At 35.9% G+C, this 21,210-nt stretch overlaps 1 protein-coding gene across 5 annotated transcripts in view; it reads left to right on the top strand.

Annotated features, from left to right (window-relative positions):
* VPS41 (VPS41 subunit of HOPS complex) overlaps positions 1-19,814 on the top strand; it is a 120,461-nt gene extending 100,647 nt beyond the window's left edge. For 4 of the 5 annotated variants that reach the window (XM_068201591.1, XM_068201607.1, XM_068201600.1 and 1 more), the window contains 8 exons: positions 178-315; positions 3,140-3,194; positions 4,187-4,327; positions 5,787-5,923; positions 11,662-11,761; positions 12,542-12,586; positions 14,008-14,087; positions 15,648-19,814. In XM_068201591.1, the coding sequence (XP_068057692.1) occupies positions 178-315; positions 3,140-3,194; positions 4,187-4,327; positions 5,787-5,923; positions 11,662-11,761; positions 12,542-12,586; positions 14,008-14,087; positions 15,648-15,728 (777 nt within the window). In that variant the 3' untranslated portion in view covers positions 15,729-19,814. Of the gene's footprint in view, positions 1-177; positions 316-3,139; positions 3,195-4,186; positions 4,328-5,786; positions 5,924-8,163; positions 9,184-11,661; positions 11,762-12,541; positions 12,587-14,007; positions 14,088-15,647 lie in introns of those variants that run through there. The other variant, XM_068201617.1, reaches the window with a different exon arrangement.
* The last annotated feature ends 1,396 nt before the right edge of the window (positions 19,815-21,210 follow it).

The raw sequence follows: 21,210 nt of genomic DNA, 5'->3' as shown, positions 1-21,210 counted from the left end.
AGAAGCATTTGAACAATGCTCTCAGGAACATGGTGTGGTTCCTGGGGCTGTCCTGTGCAGGGTCAGGAGCTGGAATTTGATTATCTATGTGGTTCCCTTCCAACTCAGGAGTTTCTGTTATTCTATTAATAATATTGAATAAGTGAGTTTGAATTCTGATTCTTTTTTGATTCCTAGTATTTACACAAGCTTTTCAAAAGAGACCACCATAAAGGCCAACGATATCATGAGAAACAGATCAGCCTTTATGCTGAATATGATCGACCAAACTTACTTCCATTTCTCAGAGACAGTACACACTGCCCACTGGAGAAGGTAAGCCCCAAAAATCTAAGCATAGGTCCTTGATTTTTATCAAGGTCCTGGGCTGTAGCTTGTAGTCTTGTGAATTTCAAGCCGTGTCTGGTACTGCCCTCTGCTGCCAATATGAGGGATCCTTTGAGTTTGTGATCATCACTTGCAGTTTGGTTTGCAGAGCTGATGACACCTGAGGCTTTCCTCTCTCAGCTCACAGGGATTGATGGGTATTTTTAATGCAGAAGTTCTGACTACAGTTCTAGCTACAACATACTACTCATCAGTGCTTAGCCTGACTGAACAGTAGGTTATGAGTTCAAGAAATTGACAATCATTTTGCCAAATCTAGGAGCCGTTTGTGTTAGATCTTGAAAAAACAGTAGCTGTAACTGTAGTTATTCTATCTTTTTATTGTAAGGCCATAAGTTTCTGTTGAATAATATACACAATATACTTCACTGAACTAACAGGGCTAAAAGTGTTTTGTCTTTGTACTTTGCTTAATACACTTGGGGTTTTACAGAGTACCAGGTTTCCATCTTCTAATATTTTTATATTTTTTCTATTTTCCTTCCTTGCTCTTTCTTGTCAAATTACAAAATGCATAAAGGTAAGGCCAATCTTGAGTTGTTTCCCTGCTTGAATTAATGCAAAACAAGTGGAAATTCTAAGTTTTCCAGTTTGGATGGCTCAGTATTATATTATCTGTATTTGTTGCTGTTAATGGCTGAGCAGAGCAGACCTTGTGAAAGGGTGCCTATCCATATGCAGCTATAATGATGACACAGTGGAGTAGTTTTCATGTGTAACATTGAATGTTGTATTTTACACAGTTAACATTCCCAAGAAAACTAGTACTGTTCCTGGTACCTCTCTTGTTTTGCATGCTTTTGTCTACTGGAAAATACATTCTTAGGATTAGAGAATTGGGATTTGCTGAAACCACTACCTGAAACTGGTTTAGGCAGTGAGCCTGAGAGGTTTCCAGCCAGAAACTTTGATCTACAAGATGGGCTTACTTGTTTTTAACTTTCTGATTCTTAGTTTCTGCCTTATGTATTATTCATGTGATCATGGTTTTATGTATAAAATCTTAACTGCATTTTTTTTGAGGCAAATTAATTTTAGTTATTGCACATCCAGCCTCCAATCTTTAGTGGCAGGTGGTGCAGAAAAGTGCTGTGTGAAACTGATGCTCATTGCTGGCACTGCTTTGCTGAAGATATGGGCTATGAGCAAGAATAGTTGAGAGACCCATCAGCTTCTGAAGGTGTGGTGCAATAATCACCAAAGTCAAGAGAGAAAAATGTCAGAAAAAATGTGTAATTCTTACCTTAATGTTAAAATGTTAACATCTTTCAGTAAGAAGCTGAGGAAGAGACAAAAAGATACTATTAATTCTGTAATTATACTTCTTACCATGCATGCTGTATAATAACACTTCATGTGACATACAGATCTTTGTTCTAAGAAATTGAAAAGGGGACTAAGAATTTCCCAGTTACTGCTATTTTCAGTTCCTGGTAAGCAAGTTCCAACACAGTGTTTAAATTGCAAAAAGCAATTTCTGTTTGAAAAATCCACTCTTATTATTGCTCTAATGAAATTATAAGCTCATCAAGAAGAAATAATTTGTGCTCTCTAGAAGTAAGCCATTTTTAGTCAAGTGTAGTTTAGCAAACATTTTGAAAATGAGCTGAAAGAGAAGTAGGAATGTTCCCTGTTTTCCTCTAGAGGGAGCATGACAGTCAGGAAATGGCAGTATCTAGAACTACTGAATACCTGGTGCTTTGTAGTTTACCTTTTAAGTGGAGAGGAAAAAGAGGGCTGTCAGCTGTGTATGTAATTTATTAGTATTATTCATACCTTCATTCACCTGAAGTATCTACTTGGTAATTCACTTACCCCTAGCCCAAAATTTGTTGTCCGTACCTGTAATCTTCATAGTAACCCATCTGAAATAATGAGAATTGGAAGGAAAAGTCAATTCCTACCTTATCTTTGATTTTAGCTATACTTTATGTATTTAAAATTTTGATTTCAAAGTGTGAAGGTTGGTGAACAGTTGTCTTTACAGGAATGCTATGAATCTTGAGTTTGCTTTCTGTTTCCAAATTCATGGAAACATTCATGGCATTGTTTATAGCATATCAGCCCTGCTGATTTCCTGTTACTACAAACCCATTGGTAATCAGTTTGGTAGTTTTTTTAATTGTGCTGGTTTCCAACTACACACAGATTCTGTAGCTGCTAAAGATACTTAGTCCTCAGGTCTTTAAACCAAATTTACAAGAAATGCTTCCTCCACATTCTTTCATATTTGTTATTTTGCATTGTCTTCTTGGTACAAAATTTGGAGGACACTCTCTCTTCTGAAACCCTTCTGGTTACCCTGAGGAGATTTTCAGCCTTGTGTTATTAATGAATGTCAAGCAGACTTCCATCACTAGAGACTACATAAGTCGACCCACAGGAAGCAAGTCTTGATAGCAGATAACCTTAATGTTTTGTATTAACCAACTTTTGGAGGTAGAATAAAGAAGTTACTGGTAGAATTAAAGGCAGAGATTAACATAGTCCAGACTGAAATACCTGTTCTGTCCCCAGATTTATTCAGTCTCAGAATTTTAAAGAGAGTCATGGATGTCACAGAGTTTCTCTTCTTAATTAGGGCCAGAGTACTTGGCAGTGCTTATTAAGGGAGCCGCATTTCTGTCAAAATGAATAATGTAACTTTGTGGAAAAATCACTTCAAGCTTCTCGCAGCATTTGTGATCAATAAAATTTCATTTTGCATGGTTTCCTTATATTCTCTTCTCTCTTCTCTTCCCTTACATTCAAGGCTCTTGAGATCTGCCAGCAGAGAAACTTTGTAGAAGAGACAGTCTATCTTCTAAGTAAGTAACTCAGAATAAATAACTGTGATCAATTACAACACTTTTAAACTTGTAATAAAGTTTATGGTGTGAAGATATATTATCTAATATCTAAACCAAATAACATGATTTAGAAATAAAGTACTGGATCGATATGATGTCTTAACTTCCTATATTGTGTTACTATGTTTTTTATCTGATGTTCTTCTGAGTTTCTGGAAGTGTTGCAAAGGTTACAGGGAACAAGTTGGATGGGGAGGTATTTCTGATACAATCTCCAAGAGAAGAGTAATACTGTTGCTTTTGAAAAGAGAAGAGAAATTAAACAAATAGTTTATTCTGAATACATCTCAGAAGCTTGGTATTATATTTTGCTGAGATGAAAGATTTGCTTATTAGTTGTAAATTAACTCCTTCAGCTGGCCAAGAAATCTAACACTGAATGAGAGGCATTGGAAGACTTATATGTATGTTTATGTATTAGTCATGAACAGAATAGTAAACATTTTTTAAACAATCTCTGGTTCAGTAAAAAGAATATTTTGTGGACCATTTCAGTTCAGTGGAGAACAGGATTTACTAATGAATTTATTTTAAAAATAGTTCATAATTTCTGCTACTTCTTCCTGTTTCCTCTTATTTTTCACGGGTGTAAGCTGTGCTATATTTACTGCGAATTAAGAGGGCTCATGTGGGCCCTTGAAGCTGGTATTTCATGTTATAGTTTGCATCTGTACACATACACACAATCCCCCTCATGTTAGATGTTGCTGCAGTTCAGAACCCTAAATATGACCTAACACATCCTTGAGAAAGCCCCCAGGTCCCAATCCAGCAACCTGCTCCAAGCACTTGTTCATATTATACTGATTTGCATTCCTACATCTGAATTGACTAGATTTGGCCTTAGTTGAATTAGTTTGAGTCAACTTCACACTTACAAAATTCTTATTGAAAGAGCACTGAACACTGATGAGCAATTAGCATTTATAGTCTCATATTTTTCCTTCCAGGCAGAATGGGTAATAGCCGCAGTGCCTTGAAGATGATAATGGAAGAATTGCAAGATGTAGATAAAGCTATTGAATTTGCCAAGGAACAAGATGATGGAGAACTTTGGGAAGATCTCATTTTATATTCTATTGACAAACCACGTAAGTGGGATCGTTTCTGGGAAGCTTGCGTGTGTGGAATGCTATTGCAAATAAAGGATTGAATTACTCACGAGTATGTTAGAGAAGGTGTTTTTGTATGGTCAGGGAGGTGTTCTAGTTTGTTCTGTCCTACTGTGCATAAAAACTTGCAGTAAGGCAGTGTGAGGGTGTGCTACACAATGAATACTTGGAGGCTTAACATTGAATGAGCTCTGCATAATTCTGTCCTTAATGACAAATCAAGGGGACAGTAGTGCTTTTAGTTTAGCAGAATGAGACTTTATTTTTAGACAGCCTCAAAACACATTCTGCAGGTTTGATGAGGATTTTGCATGCTATCTGCTTCCCTTCAAGATTCTGAAAATGAAAAGCCTACACCTTTCTTCCCTCAGTAAAAAAACTAATTTATTTTGTTTCTGTGTTACAAAGGTAAGATTGGTAATAATGAGTGCATTTTGCCTTTCATTCATTATATTAATAGCTACTCCAAGTTAAAAGGTTAGATGGACTCAGAAACATAAGTATCGGTTTTGTCAAGGAGGCAGATTCAAAGAAGTTCAAATGACTAAGAAAACAGAGAATTTTCTTAACTATCTACTCCATTAGTTTTTGCATCCTCTTCTGGGGCTTTAAATCAAGACTGTAAAGTCTCTCTTGGGACCTCTTTTCTGGGGGATTGAGAGTCTTGTAGAATTAGTGTCAGAATATGTATCTTTTCATCCCTTGGTTGCTAATTTTGAAAGGAAGAAGTGACCAGAATATGTTAAACCTCAAGAAGAATGGCATTCTCAAATTACCCATACTTGAATGCATCACTAAAAGTGATGCTACAGTCAATGATACCTTTAGAGCAAAAGGGATTCAAAGCCTACAGAATTCTCTCAGTAACTCTATGTAACGGTTTCTGCCTATATGCAGAGCAGCTCTATTGATATTCCTTAGTTGTGGGGGTTGAAGAAAAAACATGGCATTGAGTCATCATTCTAGTGGGTTTTTTAGCCAGGTGCTCTTCAAAGAGCAAAAGACTTCTATCATGTCACTCTCACCAATGTTTAGAAACACACTGAAATCAGGTTAGGTGCTTGAAAGTTTGTTTTTAAATCCTGGAACTGGAAATGGAATTACCACATAAAGTAGTTATTAATAGTTAAACACTATTTGAGTGCTCTTTTTATTGAATCAAAATGCATTATTTACTTGTGAGTTTGTGCTGGAGACTCAGTTACCACTTTGCTGAATATACTAGAAGTTCTGTAAGCTGCCAGACTGTATCTTCCACACCTTCCCAAAGGCTTGTATTCAAGTAAATGCAGCTGCAAGAAACATACAAAGACTGTAACAGAGACTTAGTGTTTTCACTTAGTAGAAAACTGTCAAGTAGCTTGTCACCAAAGTATCCTTTAATCAGCTATTTTGCTGGATTATTTTTCTTAATTTCTTTGTCTCTTGGTTTTCACAGCTTTTATTACTGGTTTGTTGAACAATATTGGAACCCATGTTGATCCTATTCTTTTGATCCACCGCATTAAGGAAGGCATGGAGATTCCTAATTTGAGAGACTCACTAGTGAAAATTCTTCAGGACTACAACTTGCAGGTAGATGTTGCATTCTTCATGGGATACTAATTTTCAGGGAGACAGCAAACCATCTTTGTCAATGAACAGTACAAGAAATTGCTATCGTGATTTGTTCAGTCATTGGTCATGGACACTGTGGGCCAATACAAAACTATTATAGAAATAGTGGAAATTTGCCAAGATTTCTTGATGGCTTCTAGCCCTTCTAAATGTCTTCCATACTGTCATAAGCCTGGTGGGTAAGTAGAACTGGAAGCATCTTGAGTGATTCAGCCTGTTTTACACTGCCCAACTGTCCAGTATTGGAAAGTTTCATGACCAGTATTTCTCATTCTGTTTCACATGAATGCAGAGGCAGAATGGAGGCAGAATGCAACATGCCCTCACTGAAACATTCATCAGGTGTTAGAGCCATATGTTAAGTGTCATACTAACTGAAGGAAGATGAACTTTCAAAATGTAATTCATGTCAGTGATGCAAAATCAGTTGGTTAGAGCGTGATGCAGATAATGCCGAGGTTGTAGATTATGGACCATTCACTTTAGAGTTGGACTCAGTGCTGCTTCCAACTCAGAATATTCTGTGCCTGTGTTGCTGTTTATGCATTTTTTTTAATTGACTGTTAACTGGATTATGGACGTTCTTACCCCAGCATAATTATACAGGTATGTGCAGTCCCCCTGTTGGTTCTGACACCTATTTTGTAAGAACTTACAAGAAGCATAACTTTCAGTGTTCCCTGTAAGTAGACAGCAGAGTGTGTTGCAGTGCATATTTTAAATCTCCCTGCTACAAAAGGAGTCCCAAACTTGAATTATCTGTTATGCTGTTCTGCATCACTCTACTGAAAGATACAGATGCCTCCAGTGTGACTATGCAGAGTCCAAGAAAACGTAGCTCAGTAGGCCGCTGAAACTCCGATTTTCTGAGCCTCAAATACTTGTTCCCCATCTGCTATTCGTCTTTTCAACATTTTGAGGAAATAGATGGACTCAATGGTTACATTAAGGTCATGACTGGTATCTTGCTAGGCCAACAAAAACCCATATCTCCCTTCAGGGCAGGGTTCAAGCCTTTCTAAGGCTTTTCCATTGTTTTTTTTATTGTGAACTTCAGATTATGACTTTGGCTATTTCAAAGAAGCATTTTACATTTCTTCATCTCCTGACACTTGTAAATAGATACATGTTTGCATATAATGCATGTTTTAACATTACTTCAGGTTTTGACTTCATCGGGTGAAGTCCAAAGTTACTACCCTTCCAAAATGATACTAGCTAAATACCATAATACATTTCAACAGCTGCATGTTAATCTTGCTGCTGTCAGTACCACCACTGATCCTCCTATTCCTGCATTCTCATGAAGTCAAAATGTAATATTTGTTGTGCTTGCAGGCAGACAGAGAAAGTGCTGTAAGCATAGCTTCAGCTTTACATATATACAGAGTACATTGTGTGGCTTCAGACAAAGCTGATGACATCAGTATGGTCATATTTGGGCGATGGAAATGCAGTTTTTTCTTGAAATACCTTTAAACAGAATTACTTTTGGATTAAAAGCATATGTTTAATCTTGAGAATGATATCTAAAATTATTTACTGTTAGCATTGAAATGATTCATGGATTTCAAATTAATTGATTTTGAAGTAGAGTTGGATAGCTCTAGGGCTAAAATTTAGATTTCATAGGGATAATAGAAATTAGAGACACTTAATGTGATTTGTGCTTGCCTTTCTTTTCTGATAGAAAAAAGTATAGCCCAAAAAATGGCAATATTTCATTAGAGAAATGTAAGTTATAGTTTAAAATAAGTCTGTTCCTTAAGTGTTACTGGCAACATGAAGTGCACTATTTATGAACAGATCATATATCTACATTGAAATTTAGAGATCTTATTGCTGGTCTTGCACACTTACCAACGTAGCCAGTTTTATAGAGGGACTCAAATTTTACAGGACTATTTTTGTTATTGCTGCCTCATTAGCTGTTTTAAGGCTAGTCTTCAGTGTGTTTGTATGATTCCTGGTCATACCTCTGCACGTGTTGTGTAGGTTCATGCTGAGAAGTCACTGACCTTTATTCTGGCCTGGCACAACTCTGGCTTTTGGTAGAGACTTCTTGATGTGTAGCATTAAGCATACTAGACATTTCGAACTCACTTAGAAATACAAATTTCACTGGATTTTCTGTATCTTCATCTTTTTGGATCTCGAGCTCTGTATGCATATAAGTTTTATTATTCTAATTTTTAAAGGCAAAAAGAATCTTATGCTAGGATCCATGAAGGAGGAGTTCAAGTGGAAAGAGAACCTGCTGCTTGACTTGCAGGTCACTGCCTAACACAAAAACTGTGCTGGTCTTTTCATAATGATGGCTTCCCAAAAGATGTTACTGCTATGCCATTTTATTGTTTAATTGTGGGCTCCTTTTTCAAGCCCTGATAAGATTGTTTTATGCCTTTGTAAGCATGCAAATGCAAATTTCGTATTATGCTTTTGAGTTTCCATACCAGTAAACTTTACTTAGGTGTGATGTGAAATATGGGTAGGAGTTAAAAGCAGTTCCTTTGACAGACTTTGTCTTTTTGAGAACAGTCCTTTCCATCCCAGCAAAACCAAGTAAATCAAACTGAGTGGCTACCAAAGTATGTGTCACTCACAGTATGCATTAGAGAATCCAACAAGAAACTGTACTAATGCAAATTTTGTTGTAATTTTTTTTATATGAACTCTTCCTTGAATAATTTTCAATAATGTTGGTAGATTGCAGACTGATGGCTTTACTTTAAAAAATTGCCACCACTAGATGAAATGCTGCCACTGCTCTATATTGCTACTCTAAGCTCACCTCAGCTTTGTGGTTAACCTTTGAAATCTGGTCACTACCAACCAACCAAGCATAGCACTAAAAGCAGAATTAGATATTGTTTTGGGCAAAAATAAAACATAGATCATGTATGACTTTCTTCTGCAATTCTGCCATGAGCTTAAAACTGAGCACACTCCTAACTATTCCCTTAAGCAGGGAAATATTTAAGTGTTTTTTTGAATTGAGAATTGGGATTAAACCTTGAAGGTTTTTTTGTTTGTTTGTTTGTTTTTTAAGCCATGAAGATAATTTATTTTGGTGTTTTGTCTTTGACATTGTTTGAGTTAATGTATTAAAACCATAGTACCTAATCAAATGACCCTGATTGTAATGATAAAAGTTTATCTACTGCTGAATGCTGATTTTAGTGTTTATACACAGTAACACTCACAAACAACAAAGTTATGGAGACAAGGACAAAGTTATAGTTCTTTGAATTTTAATAGGAGCATTTATCAAAGCTTTTTTACTGCTTCTGAAATCTACTTTTTTGCTGTCATAAATTTGTAGATAAATTAGACAGGTTATCTTAAAGAGAAAACTGCTTACTTATTAGAAATTACACATTCCTAATGCTTTTTTTAAGTGAAAATGAATCAGAATTCTCTAGGTTTCTAAAGCATTGTTTTGGTTTTATCAATTTTCATTAATTTAATGAAATGCATTATTTCTGCCTAAAACTTCTTTCTGTAGGTGCATGAGGCTGTCATGCTTATGCTCACAATTACATGCTTTTAAAGGATAAATAAAATTCAGTTTCATCCTCAGTTCTGTTTCTTCTTGGAAAGTGGCTTCATCACAGATTTATGCTCATTGTCAGTTTTAACTAGTTCAACTAAACTTTAGGGTTCACAGTTACCTATTTCTCTCCCCTTTTATGAAGCTCTCCCTCTCTTGACTCGAATTCCCTTTCCTTTGCTTTCTGTAACTATTACCCATTTTTGAGGACTTCAAATAAATTTCTACAGAAGTGTTGAGAGTTTATTACCATGAGAATAGACATTTTACATTCTGCATTGTGATTTTTCCTTTTATATAATAATGGCTGCCTATTGTATTCCATTTCTAGCAAAATAAGGTCTGACAGTCATTAAATGTGGTATGGAAAAAATCTTAGTGCTGTTTAAATAATGGGAGAAAGTGCATATTTCTTAAAATATATGTTTTATCAGATATTTCTGTTACTCCTGGGTTTTAAGGCATCAAACAGAATTGAAGGTTTTCCAGTGAGCTAGTGATGTCTATTGTTTTCCCTCTTCATTATTATTTCTTTTTAATGAATTTTTTCTATTACCACACTGTATTTCAATTAAGAAATGCTAGGACACGCTTCCATATTCACATTGTATCTTTGTTCTGCTTCTTTAATTTAACATGGTCACAGCACCAGAGTTGTCAGAGTTCAAGAAACATTTAGACAATGTTCAGAGGCACTTGGTATGATTCTTGGTGCTGTCCTCTGCAGGGCTGGGAGTTGGACTTGACACAGTCTCATTCAGTTGTCCTTGCTAAAAATTTCTTGTATGTTTTTCAAACCTAGCAACATTTTTCTTTATTTAGAACAAAATTTTACATTCTTTGTTGCCTTTGGATAAAGTTGGCAAGGGAAAGATGTAGCCAGATTGTTCCTGAGATTATCAACAGATAAAAATGATTCATTTTCTCAGTGCTTGCCCTGTAGATCTGCATTTAGTTGCTGGTGCTCTGAAATGTTTTATAGCTCAATGTCTCCAATACTGGAAAAGTGTCATTCACCTGTTGATATGCCCAATTTGAAATGCTCACAGTGTTAATTTTTTTTAATGTACTTCGGATTTACAGTCTTATCTGCGTATCATTCTTAGAAGTATGCTTTTATTACTTCAGAATATGTATATGAAAATGTAGAGTTTTGGACAGTGTCCACTTGGCTGTAAAGTCTATTATTCTATTTCTTCTTAGGTATTTGCATTAGCTGTATTTTGCACTGTCTTAGAATGCTCGGTATCTCCTGTAATACAAATGATCAGGAGAAAGGAATGAATATTGCTTCTTTATACCCATCTTTTAGTAGGGTTGGTCACATTATAATTGACTGTGAGTATCTTTGGAAAGCAGTTTTCAAAGGAATTGTTGTCTTGGAGAACAAATTTCCAAAGATCAGTTTGGGAGGAGGAAGAAAAAATTCCAAAATATTTAATGGGGTTTGTCATCTTTCCATACTTGCTCCATTAAGTATTGTGAAATAAGGTTCTGTATAATTGTTATGCCCTTGCTTCTGTGTTTCAAAACCATTTCAGGCAATGACATGTCAATCGATTAAAAAATACCAAATAATTTAAAAGGGAGCTGAGATTTTTGCTGAAGAGGAATGAACTAGGGACCGCTGGTTAGTTGCATGGACATTTAATACTGCTTATTAAATGACTCCTCAGCAGGGTGTATGTGTGAACAAAATATATTTTGAATTACAGTGTTTATGAAGGTCTTATGATTATCAAATATCTTTTCTGAAGAAGACGTGAAAGATACAGGAAGAAGAATTTTGAAATGGTTTGGAAATTAATACTGAGGGGCACTGTAAAAATTCTTCTTTGTTGTAATTTGTTAACACCATCTCACAGACAGACATTCATAATTATGATAATAGTATCTTTGTAAAGAATTCTATTTCTTGATGTTTGCTTTTTTTTGTGGGGTTTTGGGGTTTTTTTGTGGACTTTTCATTTTGGTAGAGTTGATGGCAACAAAAGGTTACTCCTTTGCCTCCTTTATAATACCTTGAAAAGTTTTAAACATTCCTTGCACTTACTTTGGCAGCAAAAACAGAATGGTGACTTGTCAAGATAGTTGATATGCCCATCTGTTAAACAACCACTGTCTTTTATGTTCTTTGCACCAACAGATCTTGCTGCGGGAAGGTTGCAAAAAGATACTCGTTGCCGATTCTCTTTCTTTATTGAAAAAAATGCATCGAACTCAGATGAAGGGTGTTCTAGTAGATGGTGGGTACAGAGGAAACATGATGACTTTCAAGATTTTAAAGACTATTTTATATAGACTGTTTATATACCTCCTGACTCTGCTTTGGAAGCTGTCTAAAAGCCTACATTTTTTACTGTATCTGTAGAGTGTAGTAGGATACTTGATGCTTTTCCCCTTTGCAAAGGAACTACTCAAAAACTACAAGACCCAGAATGCAGCTGTTTCTCTTGATCACTCTCTGCATAGCCAGTAATGTATTCTGTCCTGCAGTTTGTCTGTAAAGGTGAAAATGCTGTTTAGTGCCAACATGGACAGTCAGATGGTAATAATCTGCAACCAAAGCAAAAGATACAAGAAGATTGTCAGAAACAGTTGAAAATATTTTGCAAGGTGCTAATGATGCATGTGAGCAGCACTGTAATTCACACCAGCTGAGTGTTAATAGCAAGAGACAAAAGCTGACAGGACAGAGTACCAGAGCTTCTGCTCCAAAATGCTGCAGAGTTAACAGTCACTCATTCCATGCTCCTTGTTTCAGTCTGCCTTTTGTCTCTTCAGCACTGATCCTAAACAGCCTCAATCCTGCAGTTCTACCATCATCAGACCTAAATATTTATTGTGTTGTTAATAGAATGCTACCTCAGTATTGCTCTTCAATTTTTAACAGATTCTGTTAGGCATCTTAAGTAAATGCTTTAGGACCAAGCTCCATTTCTGTAATAGCAGTATGTTCATGCTTGCTTTATAAAAAAGTAAACATGGAGTTTGTTAACAAAGCTTAATTTTCTTTTGTTTTTCAGAGGAGAATATCTGTGAATCATGTCTGTCTCCAATACTTCCTTCAGGTAAGATGCTTTTCTAGGAAAAAAAAAAGAGGTTGTAATTTTTTTTAGTAGTATTTTAAGAGGAACTACTGTTTGCTTTTATTCATAAAAATGTGTAATATCCCTTGGTGATTGCTGTATAAATTTCAATCTCCTATGCAAAGCTTGCTTTTGAATTCTGACATGGAAGTGGAGTCTAATTGAACATTTTTTGTTGCAGTAAACCCAAATATTCTTTCTTATTCAACTTTGACTTCCTTATTTTCTGTTTTGAATGCATGGAATTCAAGGCAACTTTTCATTCCATCAACATACATATTCTCAAAGATTATTAGAACCACAAACCTAAGCCACCAAATCTTGTCCACCTCTGTTGGATTATTCACACTGAACTTGTAATTGTAAAATTTTATGGAATGTATTTTTTGTCTTAATGGTGGTGAGTTCTTGGCTTCAGTCATGGGTGCCACATTTGCAACATCTTAAAACCGACTAGCTTTAGAACACCTTCTAAAGTTAGTTGTTAAACTAGAAATTCAGGATGTTATTTCAGAGATGTACATTCTTCAAGGCAACTGTAGTCCAGAAATATCAATGTAGTTGTTGGGTATCTTAAAAAGAAATAGTTTTACTAAGAGAATATCTGTCGTGGCCTGTTAAAGCAAGAATATATAATACGAAGCATATGTACAGACATTTGTTTGTTTTCTAAGTGTTAATAGCCTGATAGAATCACTTAAAATTTATCTGGTTTCTACCATTTTTCGCTTAAATAAATAAATAAAAACAACTATACTGGGATCATGTGGAGCAATATACAGACACGGAGAATCTGGCAGAGTTGAATGTGCTAGTGCTTGGAAGTATGTGTCTTGAGGAAAAAAGAGCCAAAGTAGAATGCGAATGATGCTCGTGAGTGAGATGGTTATTCTTGAGGTATGTAGATGTTATATTTAGGGTTCTAAATTGGCTAAATATTCATGTGGGAATGAAAACTCACATCATGCACCTCGGCATCTTGTTGCCAAATTTCAGGATCATGGCATGCAGTGTAGGCTCTAGAACTGCTCAGTGTTCTGGTTCTCTTCACACTGTGCAAGAATTTTTCTGCTAACTTTTCTTCAAAGCAGCTGCATTATTTGATGGTAATAAATCAAATTTAGCATGTAGCATATATTGAGGTGAAAAATTCCTGATAGAAAGGTGTACAGTATCTAAGCCACAGAAAAAAGTTTTTTTGTAACTCCATCAACAGCACACATTTCCTGAAACCATCACTCCTAATGGTTGCTATGAATGAGCCAGCATAATTTGGAAATTATTTTGAGAGATGTTACTTGAAGTTTCTCTGTGTATAATAGAATGTGGGCATATATTGCTGTAGCCACTAAATCATTTGTTTCATTGCCCTGTTGAAATTAATTTCTTTCTCTGTTTCCCAGATGCATCCAAGTCCTTCAGTGTGGTAGTGTTCCACTGCAGACACATGTTTCACAGAGAGTGCCTACCTGTATCCAACACAGTAAGGAATTAGCTTAATATGTCTGACACCTTTGCCAAAGATAAAGTCACTCATTTTCTTTTGTCAGCTCTGGGCAAGGGCATGGGTCTATAAGGAATTGCATGATTACAGTAATAACTTGTGATGATACCACATAGTAGTATGTGACCAAGGAAAGGGAGTTTAAGGATACTGCAACTAAAGTTCATCCAATGTAGAAAGAAATCACTGCTATTTGAACAGTATTTTATCACTTTGTGCAATCTGAACATGTAATGCAGCTCTGAGACATGAAGGGAATACAGCTGTCTAAAATCCAGCTTTTACTATAACTAAACATACTCAAAGATGAGAATAAAGATATTTTCTCAAGTGAACCATATTAAATGATTCTGACCTGGGAGACAAAAACCAGTCATTTCAGAGTGAATATTTAAATATCTTTGTAATCATCCTTATGGTCAAAACATTTTTTTCTTTGTAAGTTGTTTGGGAGCTTGGTTTGTTTGTTCAATTAATGCAAAGCAAAAAAATAACTTCTAGATATAACAGGGTTTAAATTTAGGAACAAAAGCATTCAAATGGTAACAAAATCACATAGAAAATTAAATGTAAGTCTTTAAGATTCTATATCTATCTCTGAAAATTAACATGTAGTGAAAAAATAGCTTTAATGAATCACTTCATCTCTAAGTAAACAAAGTGCTTGTAGCCATATGGTATAACATGGATACTTAAATATGTTAGGGAAAGCTGAATGATTAGATCATTTGTACAAGAAAGCCCAACAATTAGTAAATATTTCTTCAATATTTGCCACGAATTTTATTGTGAGAAATAATTTAAAATTTGTCTAGCATTCTCAATTTTCTGGGGTAGGTGACTGGTTAGGTGGGATTTTTAAATGTTACATAGATATTATATTATATATATTCATAGACAAAATGTATAAATACAGGATGTATGCATGTAACAGAGCCAAATTTCCCCTGTGTTACATTGTATTATGTGGCCTTTGGTGATCAGTCATGTTACTGATATTTGGTTATCGGTGACATACTGAAATTAAAATAGTGCATGCACAAAATGCAGACAGAGCTAAACACAGAGTAACAATGAACACATCTTTGATGTCAAATGACAGTATTTGGGCCCTGATCTCAATTGTTGGAAATCTGTGGAGCAGTACCCAAAGAAAGAGCTGTGGCTAAAGCATCCAGTGGTTATTGGAGCTGACCAAGTGACTTATTCTCATCTTTATATATGAAGATAATCAGTGATGTTTTTCACTGTGTACTTTTCATTTTTGGTGTAGAGGAAGTTTGACATTACTCTTCTGGCAGGTGGTGGTAATACCCTTGGAGTGAGTGGTGAGTTGTGCTGCCCTCTGACTCCAGAACAGCCTGCCTTACTATGGTTTTCTATATTGTCTTCCCTTGCCTATCCATGACTATGTTGATTGGGAACAGTCTGACTGTGAGCAGTAATGTTGAGAAGGGCATTAGCACTTTTCATTCATCTTCACACATTCTGATGTGGCTACATTTCTCTGAGAGATTCCTGTTTTCTTTTTTGATTTAGGTATCTTCTGTCCAGTTCTGCAATATATGCAGTGCCAAACACAGGGGGCCAGGAAGTGCAGTCCTGGAGATGAAGAAATAGCAGTGGCCTAGTTCTCCATGTCAGTCAGTGACACCAAATCTCTTAGGACCATGCAGAGCCACTGTAATTTTCCATTTCTGTATATAATTTTGATTGTGATTTAAAAGTAGTTCCTGTAGTTTATCCTGTTTATTGAATATTTTGGGTAATGAGAAAACGTGAAAATCTTTTCCTGGTAAGTCTTTGTTACGCAATTCATATGTCATGGTTCCTTTGCCCAGCTTGTTACTTCATTTTGGAACAGAAAAAAAATAAATCAAATGGGAATAAAAAACCCACGCAATTTAGAGATTTGTGTTTGCTATCAGTTAATGTGCTTTACAGTTTGGAATCACATCAGGCTTATGGTTGGATATTGTAAAGAAAAATGTAATGCCATGAATTCAGCTCGCCAGACTACTTCAGTCCTGATTTAGTCTATTAGGGAGCTGTTTACCTTGAGACCCATAGGAGTCTGACTCCTTTCAGTGGAATTGCTTCAGAACTTGAAGTTGTGTGCCAGCTTACATCTTCAGTTAACAAATTTGTTAACTGTGAATTCCATACATTGGCAATTTGCCTTGGTTACATGTTCATAGTTCATTGGAACTGGTTTATTTCTCATTTCATCTTCACAATGCAGTAGTTTAAAGTGAGCTTTTCTCATGTTCAACTCATCCAGAAACTTTATTTTTAAAAGTCAGCAGTAGGTCTTTACACTTATTTTATGTGTGGTTGAAGTGCATGGTTTCATTTAAGTGCAAGGGGAAAAAATATATCTGACCTTTCAAAGGTAAGATCTCTAGAAGTTTCTTCTGGCCTTAGCAATTTAACAGCTAAGTTAAATAAGTCAATTGGATGTTAACAAAATGATATTTTTCATTTGAACTGCATTCTGTTTTGTTGATCCAAAGGAAGTGATCTTTGAGAATGTCTTCACGGTAATGTAATCTGTCTATAATATATGCTGACTAAATTCAATATAAGCATATTTTCCTTAAGAAAAGTAATCAGAACTCCCAAGTTCTTTTTCTGCTTTTTAATAACTTGAGTTTGAAAGTAAAAATATATTGTTTTGCCATCAAATTGCACTGTTTGAACAAGTTAACGTACTAACATGCTAAGTTCTAAAACAATGGTATATACTGCAGTCTATCTGTAAAACTGGAAAATGCAGTACCTCTAATACTATACCTTCTTCTATATCTTATTCCCTTGTAAGTACACCTTAAAATAATTTCTACTGTGGAAACTTGGGTTTCTAGTTTATGTATATTCATAATATTCTTTTAAAATCCTCTGGGCATTTGGTCTAGCAATCTGAAGAATGATTTTTGTTGTCCATTGTGCAGATCTGTATAATACTGGAATAAAAATTTATGTGTTTAGAAATGCTAGGATTTACTCTGCATGATTACATAGGCAAAACAGTCATTAAAAGAATAGATCTTTCAAAAGCACACTAATCTTTTGTGTTAATACAGACAGTTGAGGGAAAAAAATTGTGCAAATTTTTAATGAACATAGGAATAACAGAAGGGTAGGAAGTTTGTAGTGCAGGGAATAGTCTGCATACATCAAGCTTCACCGATAAGAATTCATGCCTGGCTTTGCAGCTGTTTGTTTTCAGCAGCTACTACATATTCTCAGGTATATCGTTCCTTTATCCATTCTTCACTACACTGATCAGGAAAGCTGCTTTGATTCCTCATAAATGAAATGTTCCAATAATTTCAAGGGTCATTTCACCATGATGTTTGAGTTATTGCATGCCATACCTGTAAAAGTTTAAAAACTTTTTTAAACCCCCCTTCTTCAGTAGCTTTAAGCAGCTTTTCTATGTTCTATCCTAATAATGCAATAAGCTGTCAGCTTACAGGAGGAGAAAGTCAAACACTTCTATACCTGTATATGGAAAAGTGTCCTGTAGATTACAGTTATATGATAATTTCAGGAAGGTCTATTTTTTCACTTCAGCTTGGCCATAAATTCTCTAAAGCATTTGAGCATTCTGTGCTACTCTGCCATCATCAGCAATCATACTGCATTATAGCCTGGCATATTCTTTGCGTTTTGCAAGTAATTTTAAATCACAGTATGCATATCGAATAAAAATATTCTCTAAATTCAAAGCTTCTTTCATTTGGGCTTCAGGGACTACCCTTTTCATGTTTCTGAAGTCTAAATTTGCTCATTAAGATTCAGCAGGAAATGTGCAGACTTGACTTTGATACACTCTTCTTCGAACTAAGGAAGCCTTTACATCATAGAAAACATCTGATATTAGAGTCTAGAATATTCAGCTACCCAAGAGCTTTTCTTCTGAAGAAGAATTTTGCATAAGAATTAACTGTAAAGTTGCAGAGCCTATCAGAAAAGTACAGAGTAGCACTGAGTAGCACTTAATCAGTTTCAATTGCTTACTTCAGATGCCAAAGTCCTTGTGCTTCTAAGGTAAACTTAAAATAAACTTAAGAGCTATTTTTTCTCTGATACACCAGTTCTGTATGAGTTCTTGACCAATAAAGGTAACTGAAAGGATTTGTGATGGATCAAGTAAGTATAAATTGGTTTGTCATATCTAAACAGAGAAAACTATTTTGGCTTGTAAGCAGGACATCTCACCCCCCCCCCCCCCCACAAGAACGTATGTTGTTAACCAGTCGGGTAACTTAAAAAGGACAAGCTGGCTTGTAGAGAGTTATTTTCATGCCTTGGGGTTAATACTGGTCTCCCAGCTGCCAATAAACATCTTACTGTTGAAGTGAGATCTGGCAAGATAGGTTGGATTTTTGACTGACAGACACTTACTTTACAAACTACAAAAGCCACACCAAACTTTCATAAAGCAGAAATCTTCTATACACTTTCCTGGAAATGTATGGAGCTTTCCCCATGAGTAGGGGTGCCTGTTTTGCAGTTACTTTCCAGGGGTTAAGTGAAGGAATCTGTGTACATTACTGTCATTTCAGTGGTAAGTTACATTTGACTCCTAATCAATACTATTTATTTTGGTAGCTTTACTATAGGTACCTTGATATAGTGCAGCATTATATGTTATGCTCTAATCTACTAGTAGTTCTTTACTTTTATACTCTGTAGTAAGTAATTCTGATCAAGATCTTAATCTGTTATCTCTTGTCTGTTTTGTAAATAATTAATTTTTATAAATAGACCTGATCTGCCATCCTTAGAACTTGCCCAAGTAATTTATTGAATTTAAACTGTTGTCAAAATCTGAGCCTAAGGCAGGGCTTGTTTAAAGCTCCCATTCATCCTGTGACAGTCTAAAGTGAGTCTTCATATGATTTTTCTCATCTTTCCCTGTTTTATTATTTTAAACCCTCAATGCTGTGTGATAGGCTTGCTGAAAATGTTGGACTACACTGAAGATTTTAGGGGGCCCAAGAGAGTGGGGAGCTAGAGGTGCCTGCTAAGCATGAGGCTATTTAGTCCTGCTGAGAGCTCAGTTAAAGTGGACAGCATCATGATAAAGGTTGACTTTGTAAAAGGAGGAGTTAATTGTTCTACTGGATCAGTGATATATGGAATCAACTGTGTGTGGCAATTGGGCAAGAGTCTGCTGCCCACCCTGACATGATTCAGTGGGTCAGTTAATACTTCAAGAAGTTGTTCTATAGACAAAGGTATGTTTTCTAAAGCTGCACTACAGGAAACATTGAACACATTGGGTATTGTGTGTTGGAACATAAGTTCAGTTTCTGTCACTGATCTTGTGTTATGGAGCAAGAGCAAAGACAAAATGAGTTGCTTCCCCATTTTTGGATGCATATTTTCCATAATAATTTCCATACATTTTGGCTGATAATTGGGTGGAGGTTGTCAGTATTCTGTATAGAATGCACAGGTTGGTCTGGCAAATTTTCATTATAGGAAATTTAATCACTTTCCATTAAAATCACTTAGGCTTAATGTTTATTCAGCTGGAGTCTTTTAAGCACGCACTGTTTTATTTTTTGCTATTGCGTAGACTACCACAGTGATTTTCTGCTTGCTGAGTAGAGTTCCTGACTGTAATTCAAGGGAGCTGGAATTGCAAATAAATTCTTGAATAAAAACATCACAGTGGATTTCCTGCTTCTGAAATGATGTGATTTAGCATTCAAGTACTGTATGTCTGCAGTCACCTTAGAAATACAGTGCCATCTCTGCATGTTGGTTGCCCTGGTCCTTGCCTATGCTATTTGACAGCAGTTTGGAAAACTACTTGCAGAAAAATTCTTACCTAATGCTGAACAAGGGTGATTATCTAAATGAGGAAAAATCTCTCTGAGAAGCTAGTTTCCCACCTCCTGTTGTACAGTTCTGGCCTCTTATTCAGGCAGTATAACTTTTACCCCTGTTTGTAAATGCTAGACATAACATCAGGGTCTCTTCCTCCCTGGCAAGCTTCCCCCTCAAGTGTATATTTGCCAAATACTTGCTGTAAATCAACTGCTGTACTTTCAAAACAACTTAAACAAGACTAGTAAGAAAATAAGTACCTTATGTAGAGAATGACTCTTTAATTATATACTTTTGGGACTGTCTACTTATTCTACTGTGTCATGAAAAATTGGTTTACTTTTGGAATGAGAAATATCCATAGATTATGTTTTTTTCTGTTCAAGACAATGTGTGCATTATTTTATTGTAATAAAAAATTATGCAGAAAACAGGATATCTGAAGTGTCTGAGGCATCAAATGTAGAAGAGAATAGAGTATGTGAGAAGTTCTAAGAGAAGTTAATGAGTCATAGTGGGAGCAACCTAAATTTAGCCTTTAAAGCCTTCCATAAATGGGGATCATAAATGTTTTTGCAATAGAGCAGGTCTTAGGGGTTCTGATAAGTTCTGACTGTGACATTCACCCAGGAGTCTGTAATGTGAATGGACAAGGCTGCCAGTGGCATCTGCTCCTTGATTGCGCTTAGGACCAGTCATGGTGCAGGAGTCAGAAATGTGCTGAGTGGAGGCTGATACCCCTCCAGCCTGAAGGAGTTGCCAGAGGTGGAGATGTAGTAGTCTAGTTAAGGGCTAGGAAGTGGCAGGAGCAGCAGAGGGCACTTGAATTGTTGGTAGGATTTTTCTGCCCTTGCTTTTAGTCAGATCCCAGTAGAATTTAAATCCAGTTAGATTGGCAAGGTTCCTCATTTAGATATCTTGGTGTCTGATAGCCATAAAATCACATTTAGCAAGATGTCCACTGGATGACATGTTACAAACAGATTTATCTGTTTCTGGTGAGAACAATGGGTGGGAGCCACAATAAATAAGTTGTGTTTTTTTTTAAAAATCAGTTTAAGTGAAATGTTCTTAAAAATGAGTAATTGTCTCACATTTTATCATGTTGTGTTTGCAATAAAGTAGTAGCTGTGCAGCTGAAATTGCTGTGGGCACAGGACAGCTACAGTATTTAGTTACTCAGACTATAGCCCTTTTCTTGGAAGTGTTTATCTCCACTACTACTTCACACAAATAATGTGAAGCTAACTTGAAGACA

The sequence above is a fragment of the Anomalospiza imberbis genome, chromosome 1, assembly GCF_031753505.1.
Source record: "Anomalospiza imberbis isolate Cuckoo-Finch-1a 21T00152 chromosome 1, ASM3175350v1, whole genome shotgun sequence".
Taxonomy (NCBI): domain Eukaryota; kingdom Metazoa; phylum Chordata; class Aves; order Passeriformes; family Viduidae; genus Anomalospiza; species Anomalospiza imberbis.
The sequence above is the reverse complement of the archived record's forward strand: the minus strand, read 5'-3'. Positions and strand labels throughout refer to the sequence as shown.